Genomic DNA, 14,097 nt, shown 5'->3' on the forward strand with positions numbered 1-14,097 from the left:
AAACGATCTTTACCTGTAGCAATATTATTATAGATCAATAGCCTCGATTATAGGCCGCTGTATTACAAGCAACACAATACACACACAGTCACTATACAGAGTCAATGTATGGGTTCAAGGTTCAGGGTATAGGGTCCAGTTGGTGGGTGTGGTTACTGGCTCCTCATACGTCCACTTGGGATAGACTCTCTTATAGAGGTTCATTAGGATCGTGTCTTGTGCCTTGAGTTGACCATCAAACACACACTTCATATGTCCATGTGTGCCTGTATATTACAAGCAGTGAGAGCTAGTACACACATTAATTGCTCATGTGTGCCTGTATATTACAAGCAGTGAGAGCTAGTACACACATTAATTGCTCATGTGTGCCTGTATTATTACAAGCAGTGAGAGCTAGTACACACATTAATTGCTACTTACCCAGGGGCTCTTTGATATGTCCCCTTCTCCCTAACTTGGTCCGCAACTCAACAGGCTTGAACCAATCAATATCATCTGTACACACAAGATCACACTAGTTACTAGCACACACCACGAGTAGCTTTAGTTTACTAATCCACGAATCAAAATCCAAGAGAACATGGCTAGAAGCCTATAGAAGCTGTTAGTTTTCGTCGCATTGTAACCGTTGAGCAGTTATAGCTGGAATACACACACAGACACACAGACAAACACACACACAGTCAGCTTAATTTACCGTATCCCTCGTGCGGCTACGCCTCGAGGCATAACAAAGGAAATACGTAGATGTACCTCTGTTGAAGAACATGTATCTGATGACTGCAGATCTCTTGTTGATCTTGTATGGATGCCCACTGAGTATCACTCTCTTGACTATCACTCTACTAGGGTTCACACCCACCACACCCCCACTCCCCACCAGCACAGCCTCACCACCTACACAATGAGGGGGCGGAGGGTAACACACACACACACACACACACAACACACACCTTCCTGGTGCTTGAAGAGCAGCACTGGTTGCGGAGGGTAGGACACTGGAGCAAACACACTGGCCATGCATACACCGCTATTAGCCATGTAGCGCTCATACTGTACAGGGAGGGGCCGGGATACTATAGTCATCAGCTTAGTGCATAGTTACCTTGTGTTTGTCTCCTGGAGTGTGCTCTGAGAATATAGGAGCAGCTGAGAACCTCCTCACACCACAATGAAACACTAACCTCTCCTATATAGAGCAAGAGTTGCAAGTGCACTGCAATCATTGTATTGTATTGTACCTTGGATTTGATGGGTTGACTGTAACCAGGACTCTTCTTGACAGCAAAATGCACCACGGACATCTAATATCACACAACATGGTAATAACTACCTGAGAGATCACATAACCTACCTTATGTTCGTGTGGAAGTAGTCCATACACAAGTGATGGGGGTGAAGCATCTGTTGGGAGGCAGCAATAAAAGAGAGAGACGTGAGGAAGGTTGTCAGCTTACCTTGAGGGTAGTTGGCAATGTGTAGAGTGACGTACCAGCCGGGCTACAGCATCACACACATCACACATATCACACACATCACACACACTCACGAGTGCTCCGTTGGCCTCCTCTAGACTACACAGAGCTCTCTTCCTGCTCATACCAAACCTCTCAAACTGGAAGATCCTACACACACACACACACACACACACACACACACACACACACACACACACACAACGTAACGATGATATTATATGAAGTGCTGCCTAGGTACACAGATACAGGTGTTGCTATGGAGACCATGCATACCTAGCGTAGTCTCTGGGAAGGTTCTCTAGTTTGTCCCAGGGAGAGCTGCGAAATGATCTCAGTCCTCGATACTTTTGGAACCTTTCTTTGGCCGGCTTGTCTTGGGGAGTGTCTACTTCATCAGGAAACATCAACGCCTCTCTCTCAGCACGCAGTGCCTCTAGCCTGTGAGGGTGTGTGAGGTGTGAGGGTGTGTGTGGGGGTGGGCTTACTCTCGCTGCTCTGCTGAGAGGTCAATTTTGAGGTCATAGCTCTCTCCGTCCTCATCATCAGCAGTCTATACCACGGGTAGTTATGACAACCACACTTATATAGGGACACTCCTCACTGATTCCAGATCTCCGATACTCATATCATTGTCATCATCAATCGAGTCACATGACACTGGAGGATCCTCCCACTCATCTCCGCTATCAGCCTGTACAACACGTGACAATAATGTAACCATAGTAACCACCACTCACGTTATCAGAGAGGTCAGAGTCCACGATCCAGGAAGCTTGATAATCTGACATTCCCCGAGGCAACTTCCGCTGGCCCCTCCCATCAGGCGAACCTGTTGTATATAGGGACATAACACTTTATAACATTATAGTGGTTATATAGGGACACAACACTTTATAACATTATAGTGGTTATATAGGGACATAACACTTTATAACATTATAGTGGTTATATAGGGACACAACACTTTATAACATTATAGTGGTTATATAGGGACACAACACATTATAACATTATAGTGGTTATATAGGGACACAACACATTATAACATTATAGTGGTTATATAGGGACACAACACATTATAACATTATAGTGGTTATATACTGACAGTACCGGCGGCTGCAGCAAGTTCCTCATCAGTGGGCCATGTCTGGTCGCCCTCCATGGGGTCAAGGGTCACCTCTCTATCTAAACTCTGTTGTGAAGGATCTGCTAACAACAGTACTGCACTTTGGTCCTGTGTGTGATGTCATACTGCATCATAGCATGTCATAATGACACTCCACTCACCACTTGCATGCTTGTAGAGGTCTTGAGGGTACAAGGGTCAGAGGGTCCATCAATCTGCTTGAGTAGGTACTCCCCTTTGTCAGGGATGTACACTACACTGTGTATGTCCAATGGCTTCCCTCGCATGTAACCCCACACTTTGAGAGTACCCTCCGAGGCTATGAACTCTGACCTCTCCACTAGAAGGTGTGGATGAGTGTCTCTAGTGAACACAGAGCGACGCTTCTGATTAGACAGTGTGCGCAGAAGTTGTGGGCGGATCTGTGAGTGTGTGGGCAGATCTGTGAGTGTGTGGGTGGGCACACAAAAGGTACACAAATAATTGCTTACTTGTTGATTGAACAGATGTAGCTTTTCTCCAGGAAACCTGCACAAGGACCAATACACACATAATATGTATGCACGGTGTGTACCTTGAGTGTATGTTCTTGAGGAGGCTTTTCCTAGCCAGAGAGAGAGCTTTGCTACCTAGTTCCTCCCAACCCTGTGTGTGTGTGTGACCAGCGTATGGATTGGCTGTAAGGTATGAGAGTGGGTAGCATGGGAATGCACTCACCACAGCCAAATGCAGAGTTGTGGGCAGCCCTTGAGCACACACAGTGTCTAATAAGGATGCATTGAAGCCACCTTCACGCATGTCATACACCAGGACTGCAGTGTCTGCAACCTGTGAGGAGAGGGCAATGGAGGGGACACTAGAGCTATAGCCCTCACCTTAACCAGGTCTAGGAGGGTGTACAGGTTACTGGTAGGGGGGTAGGAAATGGTGAAACGCTCTCGGAGCTCAGGAACAGCTATTGTTGCCATGGTGTTGTCATGACAACCCGTCAACATAGTGAACACTTGTTGTACATCAGAAGATACTGGGATGAGGACAACGAGATGTGGAGGTTGACCTTCGACCCCTATACACCTTTTATGCGCTAACACTTGGTCCCGCTTGTGTGTTCGCAACTGACGTAACTAAGGGAGAAATGCATCGTCAGATTACATTGGATGACATGTACGTACATACCTTGTTCTTCTTGTCAACCTTTCTTGCCTCTTTCCTCCGCACACCAGACAGTGTCTTAACCCCCACACGACCTGTACAAGGACCCCCTGTGATGAGATGACCCCCCCACACACCCCCCACCTTTGTCCAGGGCTGTCATCTCTCCCTTGCTCTTGTGCCTGCCATTCTTGTGTCCCTTGTTCCTCTGCTTGAGTGGACCTGAGCGATGAGGTTCACTAGGAGTAGACATCTTAGTAGACCACGTGGAGTGCAATGAATACAGTTAGGCTGTTACATGGCTTCTCTCCCTATTAGGGTTGTGTTGTGAGGACCAAGGCCTTTTGTGGGGCAATCAGTGTCAGCCAACCAACACTAATAGCGTCTCTGTGTGTGTGTGTGTGTGTATGTGTGTGGCGAGTCATGGAGTAGCTAGCTCTCTGTACACAGCCTATCAAGATGAAGGGAAATGCGTTCAGCGATCGCGTTCGTCTCGTCTCCGAGTGGTTCCAGAGTTGGAATAGTTGCGAGCAGACGATTGCTCTGTACTCTCTCCTTAGCAAGGTGTCTCCTACACAAGCGCGCTTCCTATCTCTGGTACTGGAGCACTCTCTGCAGAATGGAGTCAAGAACCCAGAGATCGCTCAACTGGAGAAACAAGCTAACAATGCTAGTAAGATACTATTTCGTGTGTTGATAGATAGACCACAAATTACTCCACACACTAACTATGGCACTTAGTTCAAGTATCCATCCACCACACACACACACACACACACACACATACACACACCCACACACACACACACACACACACACACACACACACACACACACACAGCGTTCCTCAGCTCGCTGCACAGTCAGACAGAAGAGCAAGCGTTGGGATCTCTCTTAATGCATCTCCCTCTACTCAACCCCGGTAGCTCCGAAGCTAGAGCAGAGTACATGAAGTTACTGCCTAAGGTTATGTTGGGCTCTAGCGAGGTACTGGACTATCTTGATCAATGTCGACAGCTGCTATCTCTTGCCCTTGTACATCCTGCCTTCCCTCATGACGACAGAGAGGCTCTCACATTCTGGTTCTCTCAGCTCGATAGGAAACAACGGAACATTTTCGACCGGAAACCTCCCTCCTCTCCTACGTCCAAGATCTACCAAATCAAGTCAAGTCCTGAGGAGGCTAGTTGGACATCAGGCATTGGGCTTGGTAGCGGTCGTATTAACATCTCTGGGGAGCTGCAAGCTGTGGGAGCAACTGATGGGTTCTTCTCTGATGATGAGCTTAAGAGCAACTCACTTCCTCCTGGAGGCAGGCTTACTCATGGCCCATCTAGTGTTGAGGATGGACCACTATCGTTTGAGGAATACTTGATGGCACATATGGACAAGGGTATGGTTGGCATGGCACCCAGTACCTCTATGACTGCCCCTGGAGCTATGATCAGTGGACCAGAGGAGCTCACTAACTGGAAGGAAGGCATGAAAGGTATAATAATAATGAGAGCTCTCTCCATAAGGAGACTGTGTACACAGCGTGTAAGGCAGTCTCTGTACCAACAGTGCCATGTGTTATGTCCATACAGAGGTGCCTATGTGGCTCAAGAGCCTACGACTACACAAGTACCAGGTCCTCTTTGCTGACATGGAGTATGAACAAATGCTTACCATCACTGAAGACTATCTTACAGATCAGGTCAGCACCTGTTGTCTAGCTACTACAGAGTAGTGTGTACATGACCTGTGCATGACCTGCAACAACACTGTACTCTGTTGGCCACAGGGTGTGACCAAGGGTGCCAGGACTAAGATCATTCTCAGTATACGCAAGTTAGCACGTCGGCCAGAAACCCTTGTTGAGATAGAACAGGTAAGATGGCTGCCTGCCAGAACCCCTGTCTTTGTGTTCATTTCATTGCCTTGGCTCAGGACATGGAGAAACACGGCCGCCTCACATGCTGTATACAAGAGCTGCGGCAGATGTTGGCCACACCCATCAAGCCATACAACCGCTCAAGCAGTCCCAGTGTGCGTAAGACGACTGAGGTGACCTCTGACCCCGTGGGCTCTGGTGACGAGGAGGATGAGAGCAAACACCAGTCGAGTTCTGACTCTGAACTAGAAGATCTGCTGACTCGGAACTTTCCCCACGAGGACCTCCCCTCTCTCCTCACAAGGGCCATGGGGAAAGGTCTGTACTGTGTGTACTCTGTGTACTGTGTGTGTGTGTGTGTGTAGTGTGTGTGTGTGCACTGTGTGTGTGTGCACTGTGTGTGTGTGTGTGTGTGTGTATGTGTGTGTGTGTGTACTGTGTGTGTGTGTGTGTGTGTGTGTATGTGTGTGTGTGTGTGTGTGTGTATGTGTGTGTGTATGTGTGTGTGTGTGTGTGTGTGTATGTGTGTGTGTGTGTATGTGTGTGTGTATGTGTGTGTGTGTGTGTGTGTGTATGTGTGTGTGTGTGTGTGTGTGCACTGTGTGTGTGTGTGTGTGTGTGTATGTGTGTGTGTGTGTACTGTGTGTGTGTGTGTGTGTGTGTGTGTGTGTGTGTGTGTGTGTGTGTGTGTGTGTATGTGTGTGTGTGTGTGTGTGTGTACTGTGTGTGTGTGTGTGTGTACTGTGTGTGTGTGTGTGTGTGTGTGTGTGTGTGTGTGTGTGTGTGTGTGTACTGTGTGTGTGTGTGTGTGTGTGTGTGTGTGTGTGTGTGTGTACTGTGTGTGTGTGTGTGTGTGTGTGTGTGTGTGTGTGTACTGTGTGTGTGTGTGTGTGTGTGTACTGTGTGTGTGTATGTATGTGTGTGTGTGTGTGTGTGTGTGTGTGTGTATGTGTGTGTGTATGTGTGTGTGTGTGTGTGTGTGTGTGTGTGTGTGTGTGTGTGTGTGTGTGTGTGGGTGTGTGTGTGTGTGTGTTGATTACAAATCTAAAGGATGCATTTCGTAGCTCTTTGAAAGGGGTATATCAAATGATTATATTATTAATATTAGCAGTTGTTTTGAGACCCAAGGCTTGTTGTGTATATACTGGTGTTGTGTGGTGCAGGGTTCAGCACTCTCATGAGCTATACTGACACCAATGAAGAGAACCTTGGAGCCTTCATTAGACTACTGGACTCTGCACTGCAACATGAGGTAACTCACTAGCCTAGCCTCACTCTGACATCACTCTGACTCATGGTATACAGGTGTTCACAGTGGACCAGAAGAACCTCTTCTTTGATTGGAAGCAACAGTGTACTCAGACACTGAGAGTCATCTCACCCAAGAAGTCAGCTACTGCTAGAGGGAGGAAGTGAGTCTATCACTTCATGTGTGTACATGTGCTAATGTCTGAGGTTTATAATTATTAGTTAATGTTATTTCCTGTCTCCCTCCCTTGCGCAGCTTTGGAGGCTTCCACACTATCCACACTGTCCCCTCCGCTCTGAGTCAACCAAGGGGGTCTAAGACGCGATCCCTTCGTTCCCCCCGCATGACTGGTGGACCAGCTAGTAAGGGACTCTCCCTACCTGCATTCTCACGGGCCTCCACTACTCTCCCACGCATGAGTGCTAGACAGCTCCAACAAGCGCCTCTGCCTCACCACACACCAGCATTTCTGAGACCCAAGTCTCTGGTGACATATCCCAACTCTCCCAATGGGAAGGGGTTTCCCCTGGCCAGTCAGACCTACAATGCACCACCCCCACTGCCCCCCAGAGGGGGTCGACAAGACTCAGCGGATAATTACATGAATGACCTCCCTCAGAAGGTTGCAGAGCAAGCACTCGATGGTGAGTCAAAAATTGTTAAATTATTTAAAATTATCGTCTCCCTCTGCAGAGCAATCTGACTACTAGAGCACACCCACACACACCACACACACCCACTCACTGACGTTGGTTTGTGACCCTCAATCAAGCGAGAAACCGGCTGGTCCGGATGTGATCTAGTGGACTACTGCTGATCAATAAACTGCATGCCAATATTTTGTGATTATCTTTTCTACATTTAACAAGTTTCATAGCAATTTTTGTAAGTCCACACTTTGTTCTGCGTCTTTCTATACTTTCATTGATTCGTGTTGCAATCATCATATTAATTTTGTATGCTGTATATGACAATAATTATTACAGCCTTGTGAGCTCGAGGACTGATTTATGTCAAAACAAATTCAGCTCAAAATTTTATTTTTGATAACGATCAATCTTCACCCTAATTAGCAATAAGAATAAATATATAAAATAATATTGTTTATCATACATAAATACTTGTTTATTTAGAGTGTATAATGGTGAGGAACTCTTCCCTAGTGCGTGGGTCATCTCTGAAGGTGCCTAGCATGGAGCTAGTGACTGTCTGACTGTGACCTTTGTTGACCCCTCTCATGGTCATGCACATGTGCCTGTATGGGGGGGGGAAGCACACACAGTCAGTGTGTGAGGGGGGTACACACAGTCAGTGTGTGTGTGTGTGTGAGGGGGGTACACACAGTCAGTGTGTGTGTGTGAGGGGGGTACACACAGTCAGTGTGTGTGTGTGAGGGGGGTACACACAGTAGTGTGTGTGTGTGAGGGGGGTACACACAGTAGTGTGTGTGTGTGTGTGAGGGGGGTACACACAGTCAGTGTGTGTGTGTGAGGGGGGTACACACAGTAGTGTGTGTGTGTCAGTGTGTGTGTGTGAGGGGGTACACACAGTCGGTGTGTGTGTGTGTGAGAGGGGGGGGTACACACAGTAGTGTGGAGTCAGTGTGTGTAAGGGGGGTACACTTACTTGGCTTGTATCACCACACCCACTCCAGTGGGTCCCACTGCACTCAGAATGGCCTCAGCTATCTCCTTGGTGAGTCTTTCCTGTACTGCACACACACACTCACATGCAGGCAAGGAGGGTACACACAAGAGCTGCTTACCTTGTAGACGTCTGCTATACATCTCCACAATGCGTGCTACCTTGCTCAGACCCAACACCTTCCCATTGGGTAGGTATCCCACATGCGCTGTACCATAGAAGGGGACCAGATGATGTTCACACAGTGAGAACAACTCAATATCCTTAACCACTACCATCTCATCATGGTTCTCATCAAACACTCCTTCCTGCACCACACCTGAGCAAGCATGAGGGAAGATAGCCTTCAATCATGCCCGATATAATAATAATAATAATAATAATAATAATAATAATAATAATAATAATGATTATAACTAACCCTCTTATCTAATATGCATAATGTACGTGTATAAAGCTCTACACATGTACGGAGCTCTTGTAGCAGTGACACAACGAGAGTACGTACCACTGAGATCCTCCTCATAGCCCTTGGTGAAGTAGAGAAGAGCTTTGGCTGCCCTTTGTGGAGTCTTGCTTAGCCCCTCTCTTTGTGGCCGCGGGTCCCCGAGGTTGTCTATAATGCTACTGAAGGCAGTGGAGAGATTGGACAGTACTCCCTCTGCTTTGGACCTCTCCTCGTCATCTCTCCAGTCCTTCGTGTTCAGTCCGCGAGAGTCAAAGTAAGAGAGCTTTAGCGAGCGTGACGGTCCTGTTCCTTCAGCCATTTCTAATTAAAGAGCATTTGTTCTAATAAGAGCCCACTCATCAACAAAGCAACAAAGATGTCTGTCTACGGTCAAGGTCGAAACCTTTGCTCGTGGCTGGCGCTACTCGGTATGGCCACGCTGGTCACCTCTGCTGCTGCTGCTACTGTAAGATCCACTATACTATGTACACACACAATCATTCATGGGCCACATGTACACAGCATCGCTTCAAGATGCTCAGTAGCCAGAGAGTGCGCTCTATCATGCGTTGCAGTGATATAGAGTCTCTGAGAACACATGACTTCCCTGGAGTGCTCAAGGAGAGAGTGCCTGGGACCCCCGGTCATGAGGAAGTGCGCAAGGTAAGGAGCTATCTCATGAGAAGCTGTACATTGCTACAATTAATTAATTAGTGGTACTTGTATTATAAATATATAGGTGGGGCAGAATGATGACTAGATAGCTTAGTGGTTAGTTAACTTGACTTTGGCTTCGTAAGGCGTGGGTTCGATTCCTCCCTCCTCCTCCCTGTTCTCTATATTTTCACAAATCTAATTAATATTTCATAACAGTATTTATTATTATAATAGTATATAGTGTCTCGACTGAGTCAGCTGAACTGCTCTCGATGGAACATTACAGAGCATTCATTTGAAGATGATACTCCGCTAGGCAGGAAACCATTCACTAACATCATAGCCACTCTGGACCCTCATGTGAGCAAGAGACTTGTACTGGCTGCTCACTACGACTCTAAGATACTCACTGGGAAACAGTTCCTAGCAGCTACTGACTCTGCCCTCCCTGTGGCCCTACTACTGGACCTGGCTCTCACTCTCGATGAGAAGCTACTGGAGAGAGAGGTAAGGTCCACCTGTACTTGTACCCTCCAGCTAGCTGACTGCTTACAACCTGTGTGTACTGTACTGTTCCCTCCAGCTAGCTGACTTTTTTTTTTCAGCTAGCTGACTACTCACTCCAACTCATCTTCACTGATGGGGAGGAAGCATTTCGTTACTGGACAGCTACCGACTCCCTGTATGGCGCTAGGAGGCTGGCTACTGACATGGCTGGAGAGCTACTGAGTGTGGAGGATAACAATGGGCTAGAGGCTATGACAGCGTTTGTACTGCTGGACCTGATTGGAGCAGCGAGTCCATCCTTCCATGACATGTATGAACCAGGCAGTCAACTCTTCCAGAGAATGGTCAAGATAGGTGAGGGCGGCCTCTAGCTGAGGTGTGAGGGCGGCCTCTAGCTGAGGCGTGGGTGTTGTAACCATAATCTAATATGTGGCCATTATTATGCAGGCCACCTGTTGATTGCTAGGACACCTGTTGGTTGCTAGGACGCATTCCAAGGCTATAAATATCTTATCTATTCATAGTCTCCCATATTAGGGCGTGTTGGGTTACACAATCCGTGAGATTTACGCTTGATTACGCTTGTTGGTGATAATAAGTGTGTACATGTCAGCACTTTCATTAGCTATTGTATAATATTCGTCCCTTACAGAGCGGAGGCTGCATGATGATGGTCATTTAGAGGGCCACTCCAGCCACTACTTCAATGAGCGCACAGCTTATGGTCTTTATCACATTGAAGATGATCACAAACCATTTCTTGATAAAGGTATGTTTTGATGTGGGTACCTGTCTGCTCTAGTTATTCTGTTGGGCCTATAGAGTGTCAATGCAATTAGTGTGACTTACATTGTCCTGTGATCTCAACTGAAGCCCTTTTCCTGGGTCTCTGCCAACTGACAGCTAGTAAACAGCTTTGTGTGTGTATGTACTAATGCTTCCATCCTCCCACATAGAGGTGTACCTATAGTGCATCTCATATCCTACCCATTCCCCCACATGGAGGTGTACCTATAGTGCATCTCATAGCCTACCCATTCCCCCACATGGAGGTGTACCTATAGTGCATCTCATAGCCTACCCATTCCCCCACATGCAGGTGTACCTATAGTGCATCTCATAGCCTACCCATTCTCCCACATGGAGGTGTACCTATAGTGCATCTCATATCCTACCCATTCCCCCACATGGAGGTGTACCTATAGTGCATCTCATAGCCTACCCATTCCCCCACATGGAGGTGTACCTATAGTGCATCTCATAGCCTACCCATTCCCCCACATGCAGGTGTACCTATAGTGCATCTCATAGCCTACCCATTCCCCCACATGCAGGTGTACCTATAGTGCATCTCATAGCCTACCCATTCTCCCACATGGAGGTGTACCTATAGTGCATCTCATAGCCTACCCATTCCCCCACATGGAGGTGTACCTATAGTGCATCTCATAGCCTACCCATTCCCCCACATAGAGGTGTACCTATAGTGCATCTCATAGCCTACCCATTCCCCCACATGGAGGTGTACCTATAGTGCATCTCATAGCCTACCCATTCCCCCACATGCAGGTGTACCTATAGTGCATCTCATAGCCTCCCCATTCTCCCACATGGAGGTGTACCTATAGTGCATCTCATAGCCTCCCCATTCCCCCACATGCAGGTGTACCTATAGTGCATCTCATAGCCTACCCATTCCCCTCTGTCTGGCACAAGTCATCGGACAATGCTCAAGCTATAGACTGGAACACTGTAGCTAACCTCAGAAAAATCTTTTTAGTGTTTCTGCACGAATACTTTCACCTACGTTAATGTTACTTCATGCTGCAATAGTGTCCAGCCATTGTTAGCCATTATGTCTAATGGACCTCATGATTCATGGTATGTCAACTTTAGGGGGGAGTATTGTGTCTCAGTGCATGCCCACATAAACAAATTCACAGTCAATAGAGTTCAACAATTTATTGCATGTTGGCAGGCCAGCTGCCAGTTCTGCCAGCAGAACATGAGTAGGTGAGTAGCTTTAGGGGCAAACTCAATACAACGAGAAGCGAGACCAGCTCAAATTAGAGAAACAGACTAGACAAGTGAGATAAGAGACAGTTTAGATTCGAATCGCCTGAGGACTGTTCGTGTAAAGCCCTTGGGACGGATGGAACTTGTGATGTTGAATAGGGCTCCTGCTTGGTGATCTGTCAATGTAGGTCTCAATCATTGTCCCTTGGGCCACATGATGTAGCGATGGTGATCCTAGCTCCTCCATCATGCATTGCTGCATGCCTCCAGCTGGGCTACCAGGGTGATAGGGACTCCCGTAGGCTCTATGAGGGCTACCGGGTGTTTGGTGGGGTGGACTGTGACTGTACCCGGGGGGCGGGGGAGAGGAATGATGGGGCGACACTGTGGATATGGGCACAGGGGAACACTCTGGCATTGGGTGGAATCCCATGGACATCATTCCGTGGGGGATAGTCACCACAGAGGGGTTCACAATGGTATGCATCGGAGTGGCTGTCGAGACCATTGGATCTCCCATAGAGTTCTGCAGAGACAGGGAGGTTCATAAACACACTCCACACACACAGCTATAGCTAGCAAGCTAAACACACTCCACACACACAGCTATAGCTAGCAAGCTAAACACACTCCACACACACAGCTATAGCTAGCTAGCTAAACACACTCCACACACACAGCTATAGCTAGCAAGCTAAACACACTCCACACACACAGCTATAGCTAGCTAGCTAAACACACTCCACACACACAGCTATAGCTAGCTAGCTAAACACACTCCACACACACAGCTATAGCTAGCTAGCTAAACACACTCCACACACACAGCTATAGCTAGCAAGCTAAACACACTCCACACACACAGCTATAGCTAGCTAGCTAAATACACTCCACACACACAGCTATAGCTAGCTAGCTAAACACACTCCACACACACAGCTATAGCTAGCTAGCTAGCTTACCTTGAAGTCGGCATCCTCTGGTAGTTGGTAGCCCAGCTCGGTCTCCTCGAAACCTGTCGCTGACATCCTAATGTCATAATCTCCCAGGTTGTGGTTGGGTGGGTCGGGCTGATGCAGGCACGTCTGAATGAGAGCCTTGCCAGCCTCCGAGGTGATCATAGGCTGCAGCTTGGGAGTAGCGAACGTGTAGACGTGGCCTGTCTCCGAAGCGACCAGCAGCATGACTTGGGTCCCAGTCAGAGTGCTCAGCTCGTACGCCTGTGGTTAAGAAGTACAAGGTAAAGCGTGTACATGTACGTACAAGCCCTGAAGCCACATACCTTCTTCATGATTCCTGACTTTCTCTTTGAAAATGTAGTGTATCTTCTCAACTTGTTTTGTATGTACTGCATCTCGATTTTTACTCGTCCTCTGGTCTTTTTTCCAGCAGGCAGTTGTCCAACCTTGTGGAGTTTCTCGTTGTTGAGCTGTAGGCTGCAGCTCTCGTCGTTATCGCTTGTACTTATCGATGATCGATCGTCATTGTCTGTGGAGTGCATCTTGGAGGGGTGGGGGAATTGGGAAAGGGAGGCAAAGGGATCCGTAGTAGTCATTGAGTGGGTGGTTCTATCTCCAAGCATTTTAGAAGTTAATTCCAGCAGTCGTGCCAGCACGTCTGAACTTCGCAGTATAAATCTTTTGTAGCTGAAGTGCTATAAAACTTGTAGCAAATTTGCTTTTCTGAACTTCAGTTTTGCAAGGATGTTTTTATATGCACAACCCTTGCCACAGGATGTGGTAATGCATAATTATATAGTTGCTTATTAGTTCCCAATAAGGTATTCACTTCCTGCCCCACGCCTAATGCTTGCTCCCTTATAAGGTAATCATGTGATCCATTTCAGTGATGCATTATTACCTCACAGATATTGCCGGCAAGACTGCACATATAGTGGCTTCAAGTTGTAGGGGAATATCTCAGCTGTGTGATAGCAGCAGCGAC

At 47.4% G+C, this 14,097-nt stretch overlaps 5 protein-coding genes across 9 annotated transcripts; 2 read left to right on the forward strand and 3 right to left on the reverse strand.

Annotated features, from left to right (window-relative positions):
• Positions 1-8: 8 nt before the first annotated feature.
• Positions 9-4,038, reverse strand: LOC135348515 (pre-rRNA-processing protein TSR1 homolog). 3 transcript variants are annotated; one of them, XR_010398779.1, is made up of 22 exons: positions 3,904-4,038; positions 3,784-3,854; positions 3,483-3,731; positions 3,325-3,435; positions 3,182-3,252; positions 3,099-3,135; positions 2,769-3,029; positions 2,592-2,715; positions 2,219-2,310; positions 2,083-2,172; positions 1,967-2,031; positions 1,755-1,919; positions 1,553-1,628; positions 1,461-1,503; positions 1,358-1,407; positions 1,245-1,307; positions 1,109-1,192; positions 957-1,056; positions 757-900; positions 556-645; positions 424-498; positions 228-266 (listed from the first exon to the last, which is right to left on the reverse strand). XR_010398779.1 is itself a non-coding variant. In XM_064546754.1 (21 exons), the coding sequence occupies exons 1-21, from the start codon at positions 4,010-4,012 to the stop codon at positions 115-117; spliced, it is 2,232 nt and encodes a 743-aa protein (XP_064402824.1). In that variant the 5' UTR covers positions 4,013-4,038; the 3' UTR covers positions 9-114. The 3 variants fall into 3 exon arrangements, 1 of the variants encoding a protein (XP_064402824.1); XM_064546754.1 differs by lacking the exon at positions 556-645 and having other exon boundaries at positions 9-266; XR_010398778.1 differs by having other exon boundaries at positions 192-266; positions 424-645.
• Positions 4,039-4,218: 180 nt separating this feature from the next.
• On the forward strand, positions 4,219-7,938 carry LOC135348516 (protein Smaug homolog 1-like). The gene is made up of 9 exons (XM_064546755.1): positions 4,219-4,432; positions 4,601-5,248; positions 5,346-5,455; positions 5,543-5,629; positions 5,689-5,950; positions 6,796-6,884; positions 6,938-7,044; positions 7,137-7,525; positions 7,575-7,938. Exons 1-9 carry the CDS (start codon positions 4,219-4,221, stop codon positions 7,589-7,591), a joined length of 1,923 nt encoding a protein of 640 aa, XP_064402825.1. The 3' UTR covers positions 7,592-7,938.
• Positions 7,905-9,292, reverse strand: LOC135348525 (GTP cyclohydrolase 1-like). Its single transcript, XM_064546767.1, has 4 exons — positions 9,034-9,292; positions 8,647-8,844; positions 8,508-8,592; positions 7,905-8,136 (listed from the first exon to the last, which is right to left on the reverse strand). The coding sequence occupies exons 1-4, from the start codon at positions 9,290-9,292 to the stop codon at positions 8,007-8,009; spliced, it is 672 nt and encodes a 223-aa protein (XP_064402837.1). The 3' UTR covers positions 7,905-8,006.
• LOC135348519 (glutaminyl-peptide cyclotransferase-like) lies at positions 9,282-12,018 on the forward strand. 3 transcript variants are annotated; one of them, XM_064546760.1, is made up of 6 exons: positions 9,282-9,439; positions 9,496-9,636; positions 9,865-10,137; positions 10,236-10,491; positions 10,790-10,906; positions 11,801-12,018. In XM_064546760.1, the coding sequence occupies exons 1-6, from the start codon at positions 9,350-9,352 to the stop codon at positions 11,947-11,949; spliced, it is 1,026 nt and encodes a 341-aa protein (XP_064402830.1). In that variant the 5' UTR covers positions 9,282-9,349; the 3' UTR covers positions 11,950-12,018. The 3 variants fall into 3 exon arrangements, with proteins under 3 accessions (XP_064402830.1, XP_064402831.1, XP_064402832.1); XM_064546761.1 differs by lacking the exon at positions 11,801-12,018 and adding an exon at positions 11,143-11,216; XM_064546762.1 differs by lacking the exon at positions 11,801-12,018 and adding an exon at positions 11,096-11,169.
• Positions 12,019-12,084: 66 nt separating this feature from the next.
• On the reverse strand, positions 12,085-13,847 carry LOC135348522 (serum response factor homolog). The gene is made up of 3 exons (XM_064546765.1): positions 13,436-13,847; positions 13,116-13,373; positions 12,085-12,679 (listed from the first exon to the last, which is right to left on the reverse strand). The coding sequence occupies exons 1-3, from the start codon at positions 13,733-13,735 to the stop codon at positions 12,242-12,244; spliced, it is 996 nt and encodes a 331-aa protein (XP_064402835.1). The 5' UTR covers positions 13,736-13,847; the 3' UTR covers positions 12,085-12,241.
• Positions 13,848-14,097: the final 250 nt, after the last annotated feature.

This window comes from Halichondria panicea, chromosome 15, assembly GCF_963675165.1.
Source record: "Halichondria panicea chromosome 15, odHalPani1.1, whole genome shotgun sequence".
Taxonomy (NCBI): Eukaryota; Metazoa; Porifera; class Demospongiae; order Suberitida; family Halichondriidae; genus Halichondria; species Halichondria panicea.

Excerpts from the sequence above, each read along its gene's own strand:
- LOC135348516 (XM_064546755.1), top strand. The coding sequence starts at position 4,219 with ATGAAGGGAAATGCGTTCAGCGATCGCGTTCGTCTCGTCTCCGAGTGG. Across the intron at positions 5,249-5,345 it reads CTGGAAGGAAGGCATGAAAG|AGGTGCCTATGTGGCTCAAG; the intron begins GTATAATAATAA and ends ATGTCCATACAG. Across the intron at positions 5,630-5,688 it reads CCCTTGTTGAGATAGAACAG|GACATGGAGAAACACGGCCG; the intron begins GTAAGATGGCTG and ends GCCTTGGCTCAG.
- LOC135348522 (XM_064546765.1), bottom strand. The coding sequence starts at position 13,735 with ATGCTTGGAGATAGAACCACCCACTCAATGACTACTACGGATCCCTTT. Across the intron at positions 13,374-13,435 it reads AGTCAGGAATCATGAAGAAG|GCGTACGAGCTGAGCACTCT; the intron begins GTATGTGGCTTC and ends TCTTAACCACAG. Across the intron at positions 12,680-13,115 it reads CAGAGGATGCCGACTTCAAG|AACTCTATGGGAGATCCAAT; the intron begins GTAAGCTAGCTA and ends CTGTCTCTGCAG.
- LOC135348525 (XM_064546767.1), bottom strand. The coding sequence starts at position 9,292 with ATGGCTGAAGGAACAGGACCGTCACGCTCGCTAAAGCTCTCTTACTTT. Across the intron at positions 8,593-8,646 it reads GTATAGCAGACGTCTACAAG|TACAGGAAAGACTCACCAAG; the intron begins GTAAGCAGCTCT and ends GTGTGTGTGCAG. Across the intron at positions 8,137-8,507 it reads GGTGTGGTGATACAAGCCAA|GCACATGTGCATGACCATGA; the intron begins GTAAGTGTACCC and ends CCCCCCATACAG.
- LOC135348515 (XM_064546754.1), bottom strand. The coding sequence starts at position 4,012 with ATGTCTACTCCTAGTGAACCTCATCGCTCAGGTCCACTCAAGCAGAGG. Across the intron at positions 2,173-2,218 it reads ACTCTGACCTCTCTGATAAC|GCTGATAGCGGAGATGAGTG; the intron begins GTGAGTGGTGGT and ends CGTGTTGTACAG. Across the intron at positions 267-423 it reads ACATATCAAAGAGCCCCTGG|GCACACATGGACATATGAAG; the intron begins GTAAGTAGCAAT and ends TGTAATATACAG.
- LOC135348519 (XM_064546760.1), top strand. The coding sequence starts at position 9,350 with ATGTCTGTCTACGGTCAAGGTCGAAACCTTTGCTCGTGGCTGGCGCTA. Across the intron at positions 10,138-10,235 it reads AGAAGCTACTGGAGAGAGAG|CTAGCTGACTACTCACTCCA; the intron begins GTAAGGTCCACC and ends TTTTTTTTTCAG. Across the intron at positions 10,907-11,800 it reads CAAACCATTTCTTGATAAAG|GTGTACCTATAGTGCATCTC; the intron begins GTATGTTTTGAT and ends CCCCACATGCAG.